The sequence below is a fragment of the Protopterus annectens genome, chromosome 12.part0 (assembly GCF_019279795.1).
Source record: "Protopterus annectens isolate FY-2018-M chromosome 12.part0, PAN1.0, whole genome shotgun sequence".
Classification (NCBI taxonomy): domain Eukaryota; kingdom Metazoa; phylum Chordata; order Ceratodontiformes; family Protopteridae; genus Protopterus; species Protopterus annectens.
Genome location: NC_056746.1, coordinates 218,121,111 through 218,139,949, shown reverse-complemented (window position 1 = coordinate 218,139,949; position 18,839 = coordinate 218,121,111). Strand labels below are relative to the sequence as shown.

General features: G+C 39.5%; 1 protein-coding gene across 4 annotated transcripts in view; it reads right to left on the bottom strand.

Moving 5' to 3' along the window:
- FLCN (folliculin) overlaps nucleotides 1-18,839 on the bottom strand; it is a 439,052-nt gene that overhangs the window by 117,068 nt on the left and 303,145 nt on the right. For all 4 annotated transcript variants that reach the window (XM_044089272.1, XM_044089270.1, XM_044089269.1 and 1 more), the window contains exons 8-9: nucleotides 16,244-16,357; nucleotides 10,029-10,152 (exon numbers count right to left, since the gene is read on the bottom strand). In XM_044089272.1, the coding sequence (XP_043945207.1) occupies nucleotides 10,029-10,152; nucleotides 16,244-16,357 (238 nt within the window). The remainder of the gene's footprint in view (nucleotides 1-10,028; nucleotides 10,153-16,243; nucleotides 16,358-18,839) is intronic.

Here is an 18,839-nt window from a genome sequence, read left to right as displayed (position 1 = left end):
GGCTACTAGATGACTGCTTAGTGTTTTAGGGGCAAACGACTGACAAACATTACAGGTCATATGGTTGTGGGATTGGCCTAAGCAGAAAAGACAAAGCTCATGGGAATCCTTGTGTGTAATTTGCCGACCGTACTTACATTTTCCCTTCTTAGAGGACATCAGCTATAAAGGAGCAACAGCAACTTAAGCCCAAGTGAAAATAAAGAAGATTCCCCAACGGGGTACTTACCTGTATCTTCTTCTGAAGCGCGGAGCTAAAAGAGCAAGCTGATGTTTGACTGCAGCTGAGAAGTTCTGAGGTCTACACGTGTGAACGTCACATTTATGGCACATGGTTTATGCCCCTGAGTGTGACGTCCCATGCATCTGACAACAACTAGGCTTAAGTCTTGGCATAGGAGCTGAATGTTCGGGTTGCCTGAGGTGGAGGATCCCACAAGTAAGAATACTGCAACATATGAATAGAAGCACATTTTCAGTTGCAAACATTATACATCCCTTATAATCTACCCAATCATTGTCCATTAAACATTACATAACTCATTCAAATCCTGCCTTCTTTTAAACCTCATTTCTCCTCTTAAACCTCATTTCTCCACTTTATGTATTGTTTCCACAATTCCCATTTTTCCTACATAATTTGGTCCTATCCTTTTCTAAAGATCCCAATTCCAGTTGATCTATCTCTATTACTATTCACTACTTCTAGTACAGTTGATTTAAACTTTGATTTCCATTTTCTAGTATGGCTTTTTTGGCAGACAGCATAATTAGACTCTGTAAGGCCTTACTATGTCTAGGCAATTCCAATTCTGTACCATAACTTCCCTAGATACTCTAATTTGCTCACCCTGTATCCCTGATAGAATAGTCTTCAGAAAGTCTTTAAAGTCTGCCAACTCATTACACTCTGAGAAAATATGTTCCCAATAACCTCATTCTTCTCCATCACTCCTCCAACATTTGATGTCTACCTGAAGAAAAATTCTCTGGAGTCTATCTGGGGTATAAAATTACGTATGTAAACATTTCCAAGCAAAAAATTCAAAATTTTCTAGATTTTATTGCATATTTGGGAGACATACATATGTCCCCCAGTGCTTCTTTGTGAATTGCGTATCCAATCTCTCTTCCCAATCCTTTCTAACCTCCTCTGATTGATTCTTATAGTCATCATGCAATATTTTATATGCACCACTAATTATTCCTTTTTTAACAGCAGCTTCTGTTCTAGATTCTACTAAGAACTCTACCAATAATGATCTTTTGTTTAGGACCCTCTATGTCTTTATCTTTGCCTACACTTGATATCAATTCCTGATAGGGAAATCAATCTCTAACTTGCAGTCCAAATACATTGTAGGATTGGCCTAAGCAGAAAATATAGTGAAATACAGTACAGTAACTGAAACCTGGTTCAAGGCTCCAGAGAGCACCCCAGCACTACTGGGCTACAACTCATACCACATGTTTCGGCCACAGAACATGGACTGAAGCACAAAAGGAGGGGGTGTATCCATATTCATCAAGGATACCTACACCTCCAGGTTAGTGGCGCAGTATGATACCACTGAGATAATCCATGTGCAACTAACATCGGGCAAATCTGCAATGCAAATTGTGGCCTGCTACAGATCACCCTCCAGGACCCAGGACCACCACTCCACCTTTCTGGAGACACTGGAAAACATGAAGATCCTACCGAACACCCTGATATTGGGCAATTTCAATTACCCTACCATTCACTGGGAAAACTACTCGAGTACAAACTCCCAGTCCCAGCGCTTCCTGGAATTCATCAACTCAAACGCCCTGGATCAGCTGGCAAACTCCCCTACCAAAGATGAAAACATATTGGACCTGGTCATCAACAACATGGGCGACAGGTGTTTCACACCAGAGGTCAACCCGTCACTGGTTAGATCAGGCCATAAACTAACTACTCTGGATGTCCACACCCCACCACCACCCCCAACTAAGGAAACCACAGTAAAAAAACTTCTCTAAAGCAAACTTCAACTTACTTAAGACAGAGGTGGTAAGTTTCACAGCCCCCATGCTAAAGGATAACGCTGCCCAAGTTGCAGAAACCTTTACAAATGCACTCTATGAGCACCTACAAGGATGCATGGATCGTGCCATCCCTAGCAAAACCAAGACTCACACCTCTTAAGAGAAGAAAACCAGTTTGGTGGACCCCTGCCATAAACAGGCTATACAATAGGAGGAGGAAACTAGTTCAGAAAAAAAGCAAATCCCAAGAAGGAAAGACATCCCTGATCAGTATCAGTAAAAAACTAAGGTCCCTCATGAAATCATCCAAGGCTAACTTTGAAAGAAAAATAGCCAAGGATTCAAAAGATAACCACAAAGCCTTCTTTAGCTATGTTAAGAATCTAAGTGGCAACTCACAGATCTGCACTGAACTAGTGCAAAATAGCATAAAATATACTGAACCTACTGATATTGCCAACATCCTGGCAGATAGATTCAGTGCAAACTTTACCCCCGTTTCACCTCCAAAAGGGCCCACAACAATACCGGAAAAGTGTAGTGTCCCAAAAATCACAGATGCACAGGTGAAAACAACCCATTCAAAAGCCAAAAACACAGTGTCAATGAGACCAAATGGTGTCCCAAGCTGCGTCTTGCACAAACTACAGAACGAAATAACCCCCGCACCTAAACACGCTCTTCAACCTCAACCTCTCCACAGGCTACGTGCCCATAGAATGGCGCACAGCAACCGTTATTCCTCTCCACAAAGGAGGGGCCACAACTGACCCTGGTAACTAATGCCCCATAAGCCTGACTAGCCTGGTCTGCAAGGCTATGGAGCGCATCATCATGGAACTTATTAACAAAGACATTGGGAACTTCCAAACACTTGACCCAACCCAGTTCGGCTTTGTTAAGGGCAGATCATGCCTACTAAACCTGGTTGACTTCTTCGAGACAGTCACCAAGGTCATAGACGAGGGAAAGGTGGTTCACACAGCCTACTTTGACCTCGCCAAGGCTTTCGACATCATTCTCCACTCGGGTATTACAGAAAAACTCACCAGCCTGAACATAAACCCCTACATCACAAGATGGGTTGCCAACTGGCTTACAGACAGAACTCACACGGTAAGAATAGTGGGTCCCAGGTCCGACTCTAAACCAGTCACAAGTGGTGTCCCGCAAGGCTCGGTCCTGGGACCCCTACTGTTCGGCATATACTTCTCAGAAGTACAGGCAAACATAGGAGGACTACGGCTAACAAAGTTTGCTGATGACTGCAAACTAAGAGCCATAATTGACTCTCCGGCTAACATGGACATCCTCCAAAAGGGCCTTACTGAGACGGACACCTGGTGTCAAAGTCATGGCCTCAAGCTAAATGCCAAAAAATGCATAGTCATCCCGTTTGGGAAAAACAAAACACCCATGAATTACCACATAGGTGGCAGCCCCCTTAATACAGAAGAGGTAATAAGAGATCTGGGGACCCAGGTAGATCGTAATCTCTCCTTTGACAATCATATTGCCAAAGTAGTTAGGAAATCCTTCTATGTGGCCCATCTAATTACTAAAGGGTTTGCATCTAGAAATAGAGAGGTTATAGTGCCCCTCTACTCATCACTCATTAGACCCATCATAGAGTACAATGCCCCATTTGGGATGTACCTCACAAGACACTTCCAACAGCTGGAAAGACCACAAAAGTACCTCACCAAGAGGATTACTGGCCTCAAACATATGTCCTATGCATCCCGACTGAAAAAACTCCGGCTGTATGCAGTGGCATATCACTTACTCAGAGGTGATCTCTGCCTGACTTACAAAGCCATGTCCAACTCACAATTGATGGACATGCTCCACCTAAAGAAATCCAAGTCACTGCGAGCCACGCGCTCTAGTGAGCTAAACCTCGCCACAACAACAAATAGAACATGCTGGAGGGATAGATTCCTGTCACAGAGACTCCCCATGCTTTGGAACAAAATTCTAAACTACATCAGGCAGAGCCCCTCACTAACACTCTTCAAGAGAAACCTTGACGAGTGGATGGGTAACAGAAAATACACCCCTGGGATCACTTCATTGGCTCTGCTTGACAGAGGATCAGTTAATTAATCAATGGGGCGGCACACTCTGGCTAGGCTTATAAATGCACTCGGGCAGACAGCCTAGCACCTACCTATGAACCTATTCTTGGTGTCTTCCCATTCTAGTACCTTTCCCACTCCAATAAATTTGATCTCCCTCTTGCCTACTGTCTGTATTCCTAATTGAAGTCATCCCTATCAGCAGAACTTCCTTTCTCCATTCCCGTGTTGGCTTAATTCTTAGAATACTTTCTACTTTATGAATATAATATTCTGTATGATTACTGTTATTCTCCTTTAATATTTGTATCCAAAATCCCAGTCTCTCCTTGTTTCTTGAGCTTCCGCTTGTTTCATCATCATCCCTTACCACTCTGAATTATAGGTTTCTGCTTGTGCTATGTATAGCAGCTTTAACTGTGTAGCTCTGAAATGCCCCATCAAATTGGGTGATCCCAATCTGCCTTGTTCTATTGGAAGAATTAGCTTATCCCACTTGACTCCTGGGCGTCTTCCCCTCCCAGATAAAATCCTTCAGCTCTTTATTAATTGCTATCTTCTTCCCTGGTTGATAAAATCTGGCTTTCCTGTGTATAAGACTAAAGGGACTAAAACCATTTTAACTACCTGCATCTTACTATTCATATATAACAGAGTTTACATTTCTCAGTTTTTGTATTATCTTTTGTTTAGTCTCTTCCCACATATCCTTAAAAGTCACACTGGAATCATATTTAATCCATACTCCTAAGTACTTCATTTTATAATTTCCCCATAAATATGGATATTGTTGAACCAATTCATATCTGGGTATATAATTTAGTGCTATTTTGTTTGTTTTAGCTTTTGTATCCTGAGAAAATGTGAAAGAGTCTCAAAATGTTCTACAAAACTGAAATGTCCTTTTCTGGTTTTATCAGGTATAAAATAATACTATCTGCAAATAGAGCCAGCTTTTCTTGTACCATACCAATTATATCCTTGAAGTTCTGAGTCCCTTATGTTCTTTGCCAACAGTTCTACATATAATGCAAACAGGAAAAGAGGACACCCACTGCCCGGTTCCTATTCTGAAGCAGAAATTATCAGAGATGAACCCATCCACTTTAATTTTACCCCTGATCCCTCATATATCCTCCTAATCAACCTTATGGAATGCAAATGCTTTCATTGCCCTGCTCAAAACATTCCAACTTTCGCTGTCAAATGCTTTCTCTGCATTAAGACCCATCAACAACAGTGGTATTTTCTTACTTTCTGCTTCCTCTGGATCATTAGTGTTCTGTTAATGTTGTCAAATGTTTGCCTCCCCTCCACAAAACCATACTGATCTCTATCAATTTTGGCACCCTTTTGTCATTCTTTTAGCCATTACAGACATTCATATTTTATAATCATGGTTTATAATTGAAATGGGTCTGTATGAAGCTGGATCTGATGGGTCTTTACCCTTTAGATATTACAGCTTTTACTGCTTTCTTCCAGGATGTTGGTACTTCTCCTCTTAAAATACTGTTAAGCAAAACCTTCCACACCTTTATCAGTTTTTTCTCTCATAGCTTCCAAACGTCCACAGGAATATCATCTGTTCCTGGGGGCTTTCCTGTGGATTAGTTATACATCACTATTTTTATCTTGTCTCCTCTTATCCTGTTAGTAATTGAGCCTCATCTACCACTAACCTTGGCATATTTAATTCTTCCATAAACATTTCCATTTGGGCCTTTTTTTGATTTTTACAGACTTTCATAGAATTTCTGAAATATTTCTAATACCTCTATACTAGGATCTCTTGTTATCGGCTCCCTAAGCTTGGTGACAGCCCTTTCTACTTTCTGTTGCCTTTGAAACTGTGCTAAAAGTTTGTGTGCTCTAGAGTTATCAAAAAACAATTGTTTAACAGCTATCTTTCTAAACTCATGTATATTATTGAAGTAATCTCTTATTTTCTGTTTAGCATTCTGCAGTTGCTCCTCCTCTTGTTCTACAAGATTCCTCCTCTCTCTCTCATATTCTGCAATACTTTAACATTTCTCAGTCCCTCTAAATAATTGCCACTTAACTATATCTCCTTTCATTTCCACCCTATTTTTTAAACTCCACTTTAATTTTATCCCAGTCATTAGCTATATTTCAGAAAAATTCCTATATTCTCTAATAGTTCCTGAATAATTTCTACTGCTCATTCTTTAAATTCCTCACTTTTCAACAGATCGGTGGGAAAGTGCCAGTGTCTCATTTTTATTTCATTACCCTGTGTTTTATTTTAGTACTATTGATGCATCAATCAAGAGCTTCAATTAAATGCACATGTTCCTGAAAAATGCAAATTGTGTCTAGCCTACCCCATGTTTTGTATCTTGGGGGAATATATGTAAATTCACTCTGAACTCCTAGTACTGAATTTACATCTTCCATGCCAAATATTTTTATAAATTTCTTCAAAAATCAACCCTCCTTGATTATATTTTCCCTTCTGGGCCGTCAGACACTTTAGCATAGCTATTTTCACTCTATTTTTAAATATAGTTCACTACTCTTTCTTTTTTGTTTTTATTTTGAGACCACTGACATTTAAATACATTACAGAAAGCATCATTGTGTTTAAAAAGTTATTCCCACCTTAACAGCTTTTTAAGTGTCTTATTCCAGCTTTTGTGTTACATGCAGACACTGTTTGGCAAGTTGCTCTTTTATACAGTTGGGTCTTGTCATATCCATTTAAGCCTATGCCACATCTTACACATTGTTTTTGTTTGAAAGCCCTCAAACAAACAAACAAAAACACCCCAATGCTCATTAAAACCTATTAGCTTCATACTAACACACAAAACTATGTACATCTTCAAATATTGAAGACTTAAATTTTCCTAATAGGAATATGCATCACACACTGAAAACTACAGTCATAGACTTGGGTTAACCTAAAAGAAAGGTTATCCATGCTAAGATGCATGGCTCAGCCTATGCTTCTGCTAAGTGCTGTCTGTTTTTTGTTTTACCTTTACAGCTCTGCCAGCTGGGAAAACATGTGAATGATTTCCGAAAACATTATCTCCTAGTCATTTCTCTTCATCAGACTGTCTCCTTGAGGACCAGATACATAGACTAATCATACATTTATTTGCTAGAAAAAAGCTTTATAATATTCAATGTTTTTTTTTTTTCATTTACTTGCTTTCTCTTAAAACTAGTTACTAGATCAAGCTAAAGGCCTTAATCCGGTCATTCCTGTATGCAAGAATGAAAAAAGTACATACATTTTTCTTTTGTCATGGAGTTTTCTTCTTCTTTGTTTTACATTGCAGTGACTACATTTCTTAAAACTGAACAAGCAGAAATAGAGAAGAAGGGAGAAAAAAAGAGAGGCACCTGTTTATATCAGTATCCCCATTACACTTAAAATAACTGAGAAAACATTACTTTACAGCATTTAAAGAAAATCATGCACTATAAAAATATTACTATTACGAAAAAATGTTTTACTTACAGTTAACTTTCTACTCCTCTCCCCCTCTCTTAAGTATTTTTCTGAATATTAATGACATGAGGTAGGGCATATGAGTCCCCTGGGCATATGCTTTAGATTACCCTACATGTTCAACAAAGTCCAAAAAGTACAATATTTACAGACTTTCTTTTTCTGTCACATTTCACAAACATAATTATTGCTTTGCAATCCCACATTTGTCAATTTCCAAGTTACTGAGTTTTATTCCTGTTCAACTCCATCTCCTAAATCATGTCTCTGCTTCATTTCCAATATACTCTTTGATTCTTCTAGTCTTTTGGGTTTTTTTCATTCTTGCAATCATTTTTTGATGAAACACTGGAAAAGGTTTCACTGGCACAGTCTTTCTGTGGTCTTTATTACCAGAAGAAGAAAAAGCAGAAGCTCATTCTGTTTCACAGCTTACTTTTTGGACAAACTTTTGTATTTCCTCCTTAGCATGCACTGGATTAAAAAATTATGTTTTCCCTCCAGGGAAGAATATATTGAAAATAGCTGGGTACACCAGTTTGAATCTCATACCTGCTTCTTGGCATTCCCTGAATAGTGTAATAAATTTACTCCTATTCTGTCTGGTGTACAGTGAGTAATCATTCTCCACAAACACTCTGCTGTGTCCCACTTTTAGTACTTTGCTCTTCTGCCACAGTTTGTCAGAATCAACTCCTTCTGGTAGAATTGCATTTTTACTATTAAAGGTATAGGTTGTTTTCACACAGCCAAGTTTGGAGCATGTACACAATGTGCCATTTCAATTAACAACTCCTGATGTGGAATACCAGTCCGGTTGCTTATTTGTGTTTTCATAAAATTAATAGTCTGTTTCTTCCAGCTTCTCTGGTACAGCAGAAAATCTTAGGTTTTCCCTATGTGCTCTGTCCTCTAACTCTTATCATTTTTTGAAACATCTCTTCTTGAGCAGTCTCATATACAGCCAGTCTTTTTTATTTTCATTTCGACCTCTGATTTTTGCAGTTTTATCACCTCAGCTGAATACCTGTTTAAAGCTTCTTCCATTTTTTCAAGCTTTTTCTTATTTGGGTTGCTATATTCCATGAGTGACTTGTTTATTTTAATCAGGTCTGTGTGCAGTTGTCCTATACTTTCCTCTGCGTTACTTGAAGTCATGTCTGGAGCTTGCACTGCTTTTTGCTGAACATCTGCAGTATTTTTCCTAGTGTTTTTTTTCCTCACCTTTTGTAGTTGATTTTCTTTCAGGTCCTCTGTATTCCTTTTTCCTGGCATCCAGGCAGTGCACTTACTAGCCGGTTACTGAAATTTACCTAGAAATACAAGTCCACTGGCTTTCTCTGCAGAGTTTCTACTTGCACACTGGGAGAGCTAGAATGCTGTTACACAGTGTGCAGCCATCTTGGAAGTCTTGAACCCACAAGCTTAATCACTTTTGTAGGACATAGAGATTGATCCTGCCCAAGTCACCAAAATGAACCATCAAGAAGGGTGTAACCAATAAAAATCAAAGGATGCCATTAAAAAATACACTTGCAACTGTCTCAAGAGCTACTCACAGAATTCCTAGATTTAGTGTACTGAAGTTTTAAGGCAATAATGAACAATGTACACAGGGTAAAAGAAGGGCAACAGTATCATCACATTATGAGAAAAAGCCCTGGCTGAAAAAAAAATAGAGCTGATTCACTGGTCCAGAGGTAAAGTGTTCATCTGTGTCACTGTGACATGGGCTCAAAAATGGATTCAACTGACTGGAGGTGTTAGCTGAGGAGGGAGTAGGATGAAGAATGGCCAGGTGTGCTATGCTTTTGGATGCTGGCTTTGCTGTTGCCTGGGCAACCTTTTTTGAAGACCAGAGATCTTTCAGGCTATAATTTGTTGAAGGGAAGAATGACAAACATCCAGCATATGACAACCAGATGTGCACAGCACATTTGCTGATATCATTAAAGTCACTCTGCCACAGCTTGGGATTTGGGTGCCTGTATGCTTCTTCCCATATGAGATCTCACCTCACACCTAAGAATAAGTAACCACAAGGCTCTGTCTCCTGAGAAGTCAAGAGTCCTGCCTAGGAAAAGTACATTTTTGGGATCACACAAAAAGGGAATAGGTGAGATACTCAGGGGAGAGAAGAGGGGAATTTGGAATAAACCAGAGGTCAGAGGTATATGTGTAGGAGACTGGGAACTATATTACAAGAATTGGGAATGGATGCTCAAATGACATTCTGGAGTAGAACAAATGATAACATAATGCTAACAATTTTGATGATTTATGAGGCATTACTAAAAAACTTTTTACTTGCTTTTTATGCCTAAGCTATTCATTGGCATTAATTGAGAACACTAGTATTTTCTTAGTGGAAGTTAACAAATTTCCACTCAAAAAAAAATCACAAAGTTCTAAATTTTTAGATAAACTAATAAAGTAAATGAGTATAAACTTCGTACCTGAAGATGCTATATGTGGTGGAATTTGTACAGCAGGACTCAGCCCCAAGAAGTTACAGCGATAGGCCTCCTCATACTGGTCACTGTATGGGATGATCCGTACACACCCCACAGGCAGCATGGCCTAAAGGGATTTTTTAAAAAAATAGCTATTACAATGAACTATGCACTTTCCTTTGGCATGCCTACTGAATCGGTCATAAACTGAGTCTTGCATTCTATATGAAATTAGTAAGATACATTCCTACACATACCCAGTGAATTTCTATGTCTGAACCAGACTTAAAAGTAACTCTTAAATCATTCTGAATTTAACTTTTTAGCTTCTGCCAGTATACGTTTGACTCAGTGACTGTTCACAACTCTCAGCTGTTCTACCACAACTCACCCCTCAGATATTCAGATACATATAGCCACATACCCCCACATACAAACAAATAGGTAAATACACAACACAGGCACATTCCGTCATTCACACCGTCACTCTGCTATTGAGCTAGGGCCAAGAGACAGAAAAGACTTCTCTCCCAAGATGAAGCACCTCAAAGACCATGGAGACTAAATATATGAGTGCGAGGCCTATTACTGCTGTGTTAAAGTGTATCTGTTGCATTTTTCCCTTGTACATCAGCCATGTCTGTACTTAACCACATATGTACTCATACCCTAAAGGTGATGTATGCTCCCTATGTCATTAGTTTCGAAGATGCAGTAACCACCTTCAGTGTGTTACCTTACACCCTGTCACCCTGATTCCCAAATTCCGAGGCTATCTAGGTTTAGCAACACCTAATGGTATCTTATGTAGTCCAAATCCTGAAGTTGTGCAGTATACTATACAAATGAATTTTCTACTGAGTGATTCAGATTTCAACTGAAACCACAAAAACAGTCTTACATGTTGCCACCTGGCTGCTTATGTCTTTCAGTTTCATCTACTACAGTGTCATAATCAACAGACTGTAGATTTTCAGTGTGCTGCTATGAAACTTGTAATCTTGCTAAAAAGGTAACAAGTTCATGGCCTAGTACAAAAATAGCTGATGAATATTTTTATCAATTAGCACTGTTTACAGTCAGAAACCCATCAAATATTTGCCTATTTTCTTAATCTGTTTCATCCAGTTAAAGGTCATTGGGGACTAGAACTTTTTAATAGTTCATATTCTCTATAATTTCCTGTTTACTAATCTTCACCATTTAGTTTGATGGTACTTTGGTCCAAATCTGCCAAAACCTAGAATAACTCAAACCTGTCAACAAGGCTGATGCTGACAGACATTAATACACGATTCTAGAAGACTGTTGCACTCTCTATTAAGCATTTTGTTTATTTATTTTACTACCAAGAAGTTTCAGTAGTATCAAAACATCTGAAAGGACACTGATAAATATATTACTTATTGATGAGGACAAAAGTGTTGGAGAGAGAGCAATAGGCATCAAACGAAAAGGTGTCAATTATCCAAGCGAAAAACAGGTTATGAGTATGTAATTTTTACTTCTTCCATAGATCACATCTTTACCTTTTAATTCGGGCACCTGGGCACATACAAGTCTGAAAATGACCAAAACCGGAGGAAAAAAATAACCTAAGAAAGAAAGTATTCATAGAATGTTGTCCTTTTGAAGCCAAAATTATGCACAGCTGAAAATCTGAAGCACATTCCACTTGCTTTCTACTTTTCCTGGGTGAGTCAGCAGATAAAGCAGAGCAAACCAAAACGTCTCTTTCACAACCATGTATTCCAGCTAACCCTGAGGGATCCCCAAGCACACTAACATCAGTCATGAGAGGCATAATCCCTCCAGCATGTTCAAAGTCTGCCCTAGGGTCTTCTCCCAAGAGGGCCATGGCTCGAACAAGTTCAATGGCAGCCATCCAGATAGCATCTTTACAGGATGTCTGCACAACTTCTCAATCAGAATGTGCAGCAGCTTGACTCATTGGGTGGCCCAAATCACTAAGCCCCTTATTCTGTTATGAACACTAAAATAACTGAATCTGCAGAGAAACCTCAATTTTTACTGCTTCTGCCCAAAATCTCATAAGTGGTAAACTAAGGAAACTCAGCACCCACTTCATCACCATAAAATGGTCTAGTTCCAAGAATGTAACCTCTAGCCATTCACTTGCCATGTTCACCTTCTTATCAGCCAGGACTAAAACTACAAGGTACTTAAAAGTCCTCCATAAAGGACCAGTGTTCACCCACCACTATCTGAAAAGGAAACTCCATTCTTCTCTGGATGAATACCACGGCTTCAGATTTGAAGGTGCTGATTTGCATGGTGACCATTTGAAATGTAAGGAAGTGCTACAGCAAGTCCTGAAACACAGAGACTGAATGGCCAAAAAACAGATTAACATATCAGTTTATTGGAATATTCCCTTTCCTCCACAGTACGGCCATCTTAGAGTTAGGAAACATAAATATGTGGGATGTGGGGTGCTTGCCTATATTGGTGGGGGCGGCAGGGGGACTTGCCCCCCTTGCAAAAAAGAAGTTTAAAGAAGAAGAGGGAAATTTTCAGATTCACACCTCTCCAGCAGTTATCTTTTTTTTTCTGTGTGTCAGCACTCAGCATTTGGAATGGGCAACTGTTGTCATTACTCCTTTCTTGAAGTACAGGATAATTCTCAGCTAAATCTGGGTAGCTTTCTATAAGTACGGCCTAGAGCACACCTTCTGTAACATGACAACTTCCATCATTCCTGATGCGCAACAGCAGGTGTCAGGGTTATCACCAAGACAGGCACTGATCATCCTCCAAACAAAACTTCTTGTTGCAATATCACTGACTGATGAAGTGGTTAGCTGGTCTTGAATACAATCTCTTTTAGTCTATTTTGTCTGTCCTTACTTTGAATATAGTCAGTGCTTTTTTGGAGGCAGAAAATAAGCTAATCATATAAAAACCTCCCAACAGGCATTTTCAGCAGATTATCACTGCTTGCTCTCTGTCTGTCTGCGACACTCCACCCCTCTACAACTATGTGTTCAGAATACACAGTCTTTAGCATGATGACACAGGCTTAGGCCATATGTTGGCTGTATGGCCATATAGAACATTTTGACTTTGGTACATTGTCTGGACGTCTAGGTTATTTTGGCATGATAACTCAACAGTACTGGAATACTGTGATAATGATCTAAGGAAGGACATCTGCATGATTCTTATGTGACTGCTGAAATCTCGAAAGTATATCAATGGAATCAGCAAATGGCACCTTCATGAGTACCACATTAATTTTCACCAACAATAAGTACTTTCTGTAGCTGCCTGACAAATAAGCGCAAATGAGTGTCAGACCTTTCTTATCCATTTGACATTCAGCTGCAGACAGAAAAAAACCCTTACCCAACTGGAAAAAATACAGTTACATAGTACTCAGAAAGGGATTTGCGAGCATCTTCACAGAAACCTGGGATTTTCACTTGGAGCAGCTACAGAGCTACAGCCTACACTCTTCTACCTCCTGCATCAGCTCAGGATCCTTCACTGCCAATGAAGTGATGGCCCATATCCCAAAAGTACGGCTCCACTATCAGGGAGAAAAGCTGCCTGAATCCATCTCATTCATCCCTGCCACCCAGCTGGCACTATATGCGAATATAACCATTATGGACTCATTAATCTGAGATACAAGAATAATACCTAATAATAAACACAATGAAACTAATATCCAATCTTCTGGTAAAAGATCTGAGTGCAGGCTCAGTGTACTGCCTAGCTATGTTTGCTAACACTAAGTCAAGAATGTTGTTATCCTGAAGACTCTTTAATAGTCTGTTCAAGGCTGTTAATGAAATTCTCAAGAATACTTACACATGCAGATTATTTGAGCTGTGTGTCTATAGCATGACAATATCATGACCTGTATTCACTAGTCTACTGCAAATGACCACTGAAAACTGCTTGCCCACACATGACTGCTGGCCCACTGTTCTATCAGTCTGCTGCACTGTCAACCAATCCATCTGCTGTACTGAACAGTGCAAAGCATGTGCATCAGTACGGTTGCCTCTTGGATAAAGTCTAAGCAGATATCACAAATGCTCTAACTTCCATTTACTGATGCATGATGTAGTGCTGAAGTGCTGTGCCGATGTCATCATCCACTACTGGACAAAGAAAGTACAGATGCAGTGGGCGAGTAATATGACAAAAAATAAATTTCTAACAGGATAAATGACAGTAACAAGTATAGTGACTGAATGCCTATTACATCAAATATGCAAGCAGTGGGTCACAGAAGCACCCTCGGAGTTCCTTTACTTAAATGCATCATCATTACTTCTGAATTTCTTCCAGGGCATTTACAAAGTATCAAGTACTTGGATAAATGTGGTCTATGTATGTGAGGCCACATCACCATCATATGCAAATCTGTAAAATGTTTTTCAGTTACATCACTTACACTTCTGCAATAATTTGAGATTAACATGCTATTTATAAGGTATGGTTGCATCTGACAGTAGATATCCTATCCTGCAGCCAGATATCCCTACTCCTAGGGGACTCACCTATGTAAAAAATAGCATCACTGTTCTACAGTGATGTACAGATGTGCAATATTTCCAAATATGACCATGATCTGTAAGTTTCCATCATTTTTCAAGCTCCCACAAACTTACCAATCACATCTTCTGACTTTAAGCAGCTTCATCCAAATTACCATTTCACCATACTGATAGGTGAATGCTTTGAAAACATGAGCAAAACTTGTAGCCAACAGCAGCATTTTTGTGTGTGCTGCATGCATATGTTAGGCTGTAGCTAGAGTTGGACAAAGGGGGCAGCTACCCCTGGTACAAGTTGTTGGATGGTATATTTGGTACTGTTGAAGAAATGCCGATTGGTCCTTGTAAGCAAATGGTGTGGTTACTGCATTGCTGTTTCTAGGTGGTTGAGAACAAGTGCCTATCTGTGCTTACGAGTGCAAGCAGTACTAGTGGACCATTTAAGCAGCTGTGATTGACATGGATAAACAACCACAGAGATGACACATGGGCTGTTCAGGAAAGACAAAGAACAGGGAGATGGCAATGAAGAGCCAGTTTACATAATGGACAGCATCACATGTGAGGCCAAAGAGGAGAAGGAACACCACCTATGAAGATGGCAACACAGTAGGCCAATGTCAGAATGCAGACAAGATGTCATGCAGTTAATGTAGAAGAAGGCAAACAGCTGGCAGACTGACACAGTGCATCATCTCCCAAACAAAGTAAAAAAAGAATGATGAAAGACAGAGACTAAAGGAGAAGGGTAAGAAAAAAAGGGTGATATCATTGGAAAATACTAAGATGTCAGGAAGAGACCAGAAGACTCTCAGGTACTGGTTAGAGAGGGAATAAACATTGATTGTAGTCTTGAACTATAAGGAGTTCAGTCAGTGGGTGTGGAACTGTATCAGGAAGAATGGAATTCTGGATGTGGCCTTAGGAAGGCAAAAGGGTTCATTGATAGCCTGGTGACAATGCTGGTGGATGGTTTGGAATGTAGGGAAGACTAAGGGGGTGGATTATGCTGAGCTGGGGGAGAGGTCAAAGATGAGCTATAGCACTGGCAGAAAAACTGATGGAAGAAACATGCTATGGGAATACGGCAGGGATGAATATACACACACAGCGACTTTGCTCCGTCTTACTCTGCTACATCATACTCCTCCTTGCTCTACATAAACCAACTTACACTCAAATTAAACAACTATTACACCGTATGTTTAATGGCTAAGTTTACAGTCTTAATAAGGAATCTACAGCAGCATGCACTGTACAGTACACATTGTTCTATGTAATCTGCCATGTAATAATTAACAAAACCCCAAACACCAACACATACATATTTTTAGTGTAGCAGTGAGTAGAAATACTTACTATAAAAAAAAATTAAAAGGATTCACTTCAGTGCAACATCCACCATGCTGTCACAGACTTGGTTGGTACTTGAATCAGATGCTGCTCTTAGCTCTCTTAACCAAAACAATTATTAGCAGACTCTGTGCTCTTCCTAGTCAAAAAGGCTTCCTATGGCCCCAAATTATACAGACTCAAACCACTGATGTGGATTCAGATACCATCATCTCACGTTTACTACGTATGACTATTCCTGTCATTATGAGCATGAACTATCCATATAACACTAGTCATGTAAGCAGAAAAACAAATAGGGATGGGGTGAAGGGGTAAGAGGAGAAGAACAGCTACCTTTAGAACGTCAAAAGCAGACTGAATAAGATCCTGGTCATGCCCTCTCCAGATCACCTGATTTCCCATAAGTACATGCCAAGCCAGTACATGGAATGCTGAGGCACCCAAGACCTGAAATAACAAAATAAATTACAGTTTTTAATGTCATTTATCCTTAACTAGCATTTGTGTTACTTTATTACAAGAATATATACTTTACCAGTTTTTTTACAAGGTTACTTAGCTTCAAAAATCACATAAGTATGATCCTACCAGGGATATGCCTAGGTACAATCAAAACAAATCTGTGTTAGCTAGCGGTGGTGCTTGTAAATACAAATGGTACATCTTTTTTGTATATTATTACCATGCCATCCCTATTTCACCCTATTTTTTTGTGTTCAACTTATTAGAGTAACTTAGTTCCCTGTCAATTACATATAGGTAAACGTGTCTGTCACAATGGAGCTGTAAAGCATGAGAAAAAAAGAATGCACATCAAACATCTAACTGTAGTCTTTAGAGATATATGGAAGGAATCTGGGGTACAGATACTGGGGTGAATTTCTATGACTTCCTGGATGATTTCAGGTAGCTCCTGCTCCAAGGCATTGCAAACTTCTCTTGTTGATTCTGTATTAACTTTTTGTTCTTGCGGAGTCCCTTAGGTCTCTGTGCTCTGTTACTTTTTAGCATTTATTTCTCTGAAGACAAAACCAATATGAAGGGCCTCCTGCCGTCCCTGTTTGTAGATGACTGGAAACTAGGTGCAATCATAGGGCCTCCTCAAGACACTAATATCTTTCAAGAAGGGCTGACCAGTGCCAGAGCCACAATCTAAAACTTAGTTACAAGAAATGCACAATAGTAACCTTTCTGAAATCAGCTACCCCTGGAAACTACCTCATTGATAACACATCCCTAACAGTAGACTCGTAGTCAAGAGATATGGGGGTGAATGTAGGCGGGAACCTGGTCCCCAACCATTATGTGACTATGGTAGCAAGGAAATCATTCTGTGTTGTGCAACTTATAATCAGGGGCATGACATCGAGGTCGAAGGAAGTCATTGATCCACTACATTCGGCCGTCATCAGACCAATCATTGAGCACAACATCCTTTTCTGTATATACTTGGCTAGGCACATGGAACAACTCGGATCACATATTTTATGAGAAACAGACCAAAATTCTGAGGCAAAAATCTGGACATTTTGCAAAAATCTGTGCAGTTTTTAGGTATGACTCCATGAGTCAGGACAATTGTTAGTGGTTCCAGAGTAAAGAATAGGGTCAGCAGCACATCATTACCTGAAGTACTTACCGACAAACAAAGAGTCAGCACAAAGGAGCAAACGTGTCATTTAATGATGTGCATTCATACCTACTAAAACCTGAAAAGAATCCTAAACACTACCGCAGTGCCATATGTCTGTCTGTCTTTATCTGAAAACTGTTTTTTATACGTACTGATTAGCCAAAGGTAGACTATGTGAATTTTGTGAATGCTTGGAATGTTCACATTAAACTTTTGCATGCTTATCTTTTCTATTTTGTAGATTAGCTGGATAGTAAATGCACAACTTGTATCTTTGCAGTGATACACGTATGACTGCAACAGATTCAATAAAAGGGGACTTACAAGTTATGAAAGCAACAGGAAATAATCAAAAGTGTCGGACATTATATGCATATTACACAAATGATAGTACAGGAAAAACAGAGAAGTTAACACACTTATGAAATGTGGTTATTTTGAGACACAACAAGTATGGTAATTTAACCTTCACAGTAAGAGGCACCAGGTGGCGCATATGAAGTTCCTGCATACAGCAATATAGAATCTTGATTTACTGTGAGTGAAGGAACATTATGGGTACTGAACTGTATCATAATAAACTGGCACAACAAGAGGTCCTGTTCAAAGCAAAGCCCAAAGCACAAAGTAATATTCCTTAACGCAAATTTATTGTGGAAAAACAACAAGCGTTTTCGCTACTCCAAAAGAGAGAAGCTTCATCAGAGAAGTACAAAAAGGGTGCCAAAACCTTTTTGAACCTAAGTAGCAGTTGGTACATTACATCACTTCCTTTCAATTAAAATAGAACAGTACACTTAAAAGGGCAATACCAAGTAAAAGAAACAGAAGTACATAGTTGAGTAACTCATCAGTTAACAATAACATGGTTTATATACACAGAAAATATTTAAAAATTTTTTAAGTAGAAACGTAGAATTAGATAAAGAGGTTTTTAATAAATGTAAAAACAATATTAATGAACGTTGCCTAAGCACCTCAAATCCAGTGGATAATTAGATCAAGAGAAGTATCATAATAAACAGTATGACACGTGGTGAATTAAAGTATTTGAGTCTGCGTTGTCGGTTGTTCCGACGGCCCTTGCGAACTGCTTCTGCTTCGGGCACCGCGCGGCAAGAAAGACTGAAGATGGCGTCGGCTGATGCTTATATACTCCAGTCGCTCTGACGTCGGAGAGAAATGCGACATCAGCCGACGTCGGACCCAGACTTTGGAATCCGGCCGACCGAGGGCTGCCTGAGGCAGGACAACCCATATGTTATGACTGCAGTTGCATTCTTGAAGGACATCATA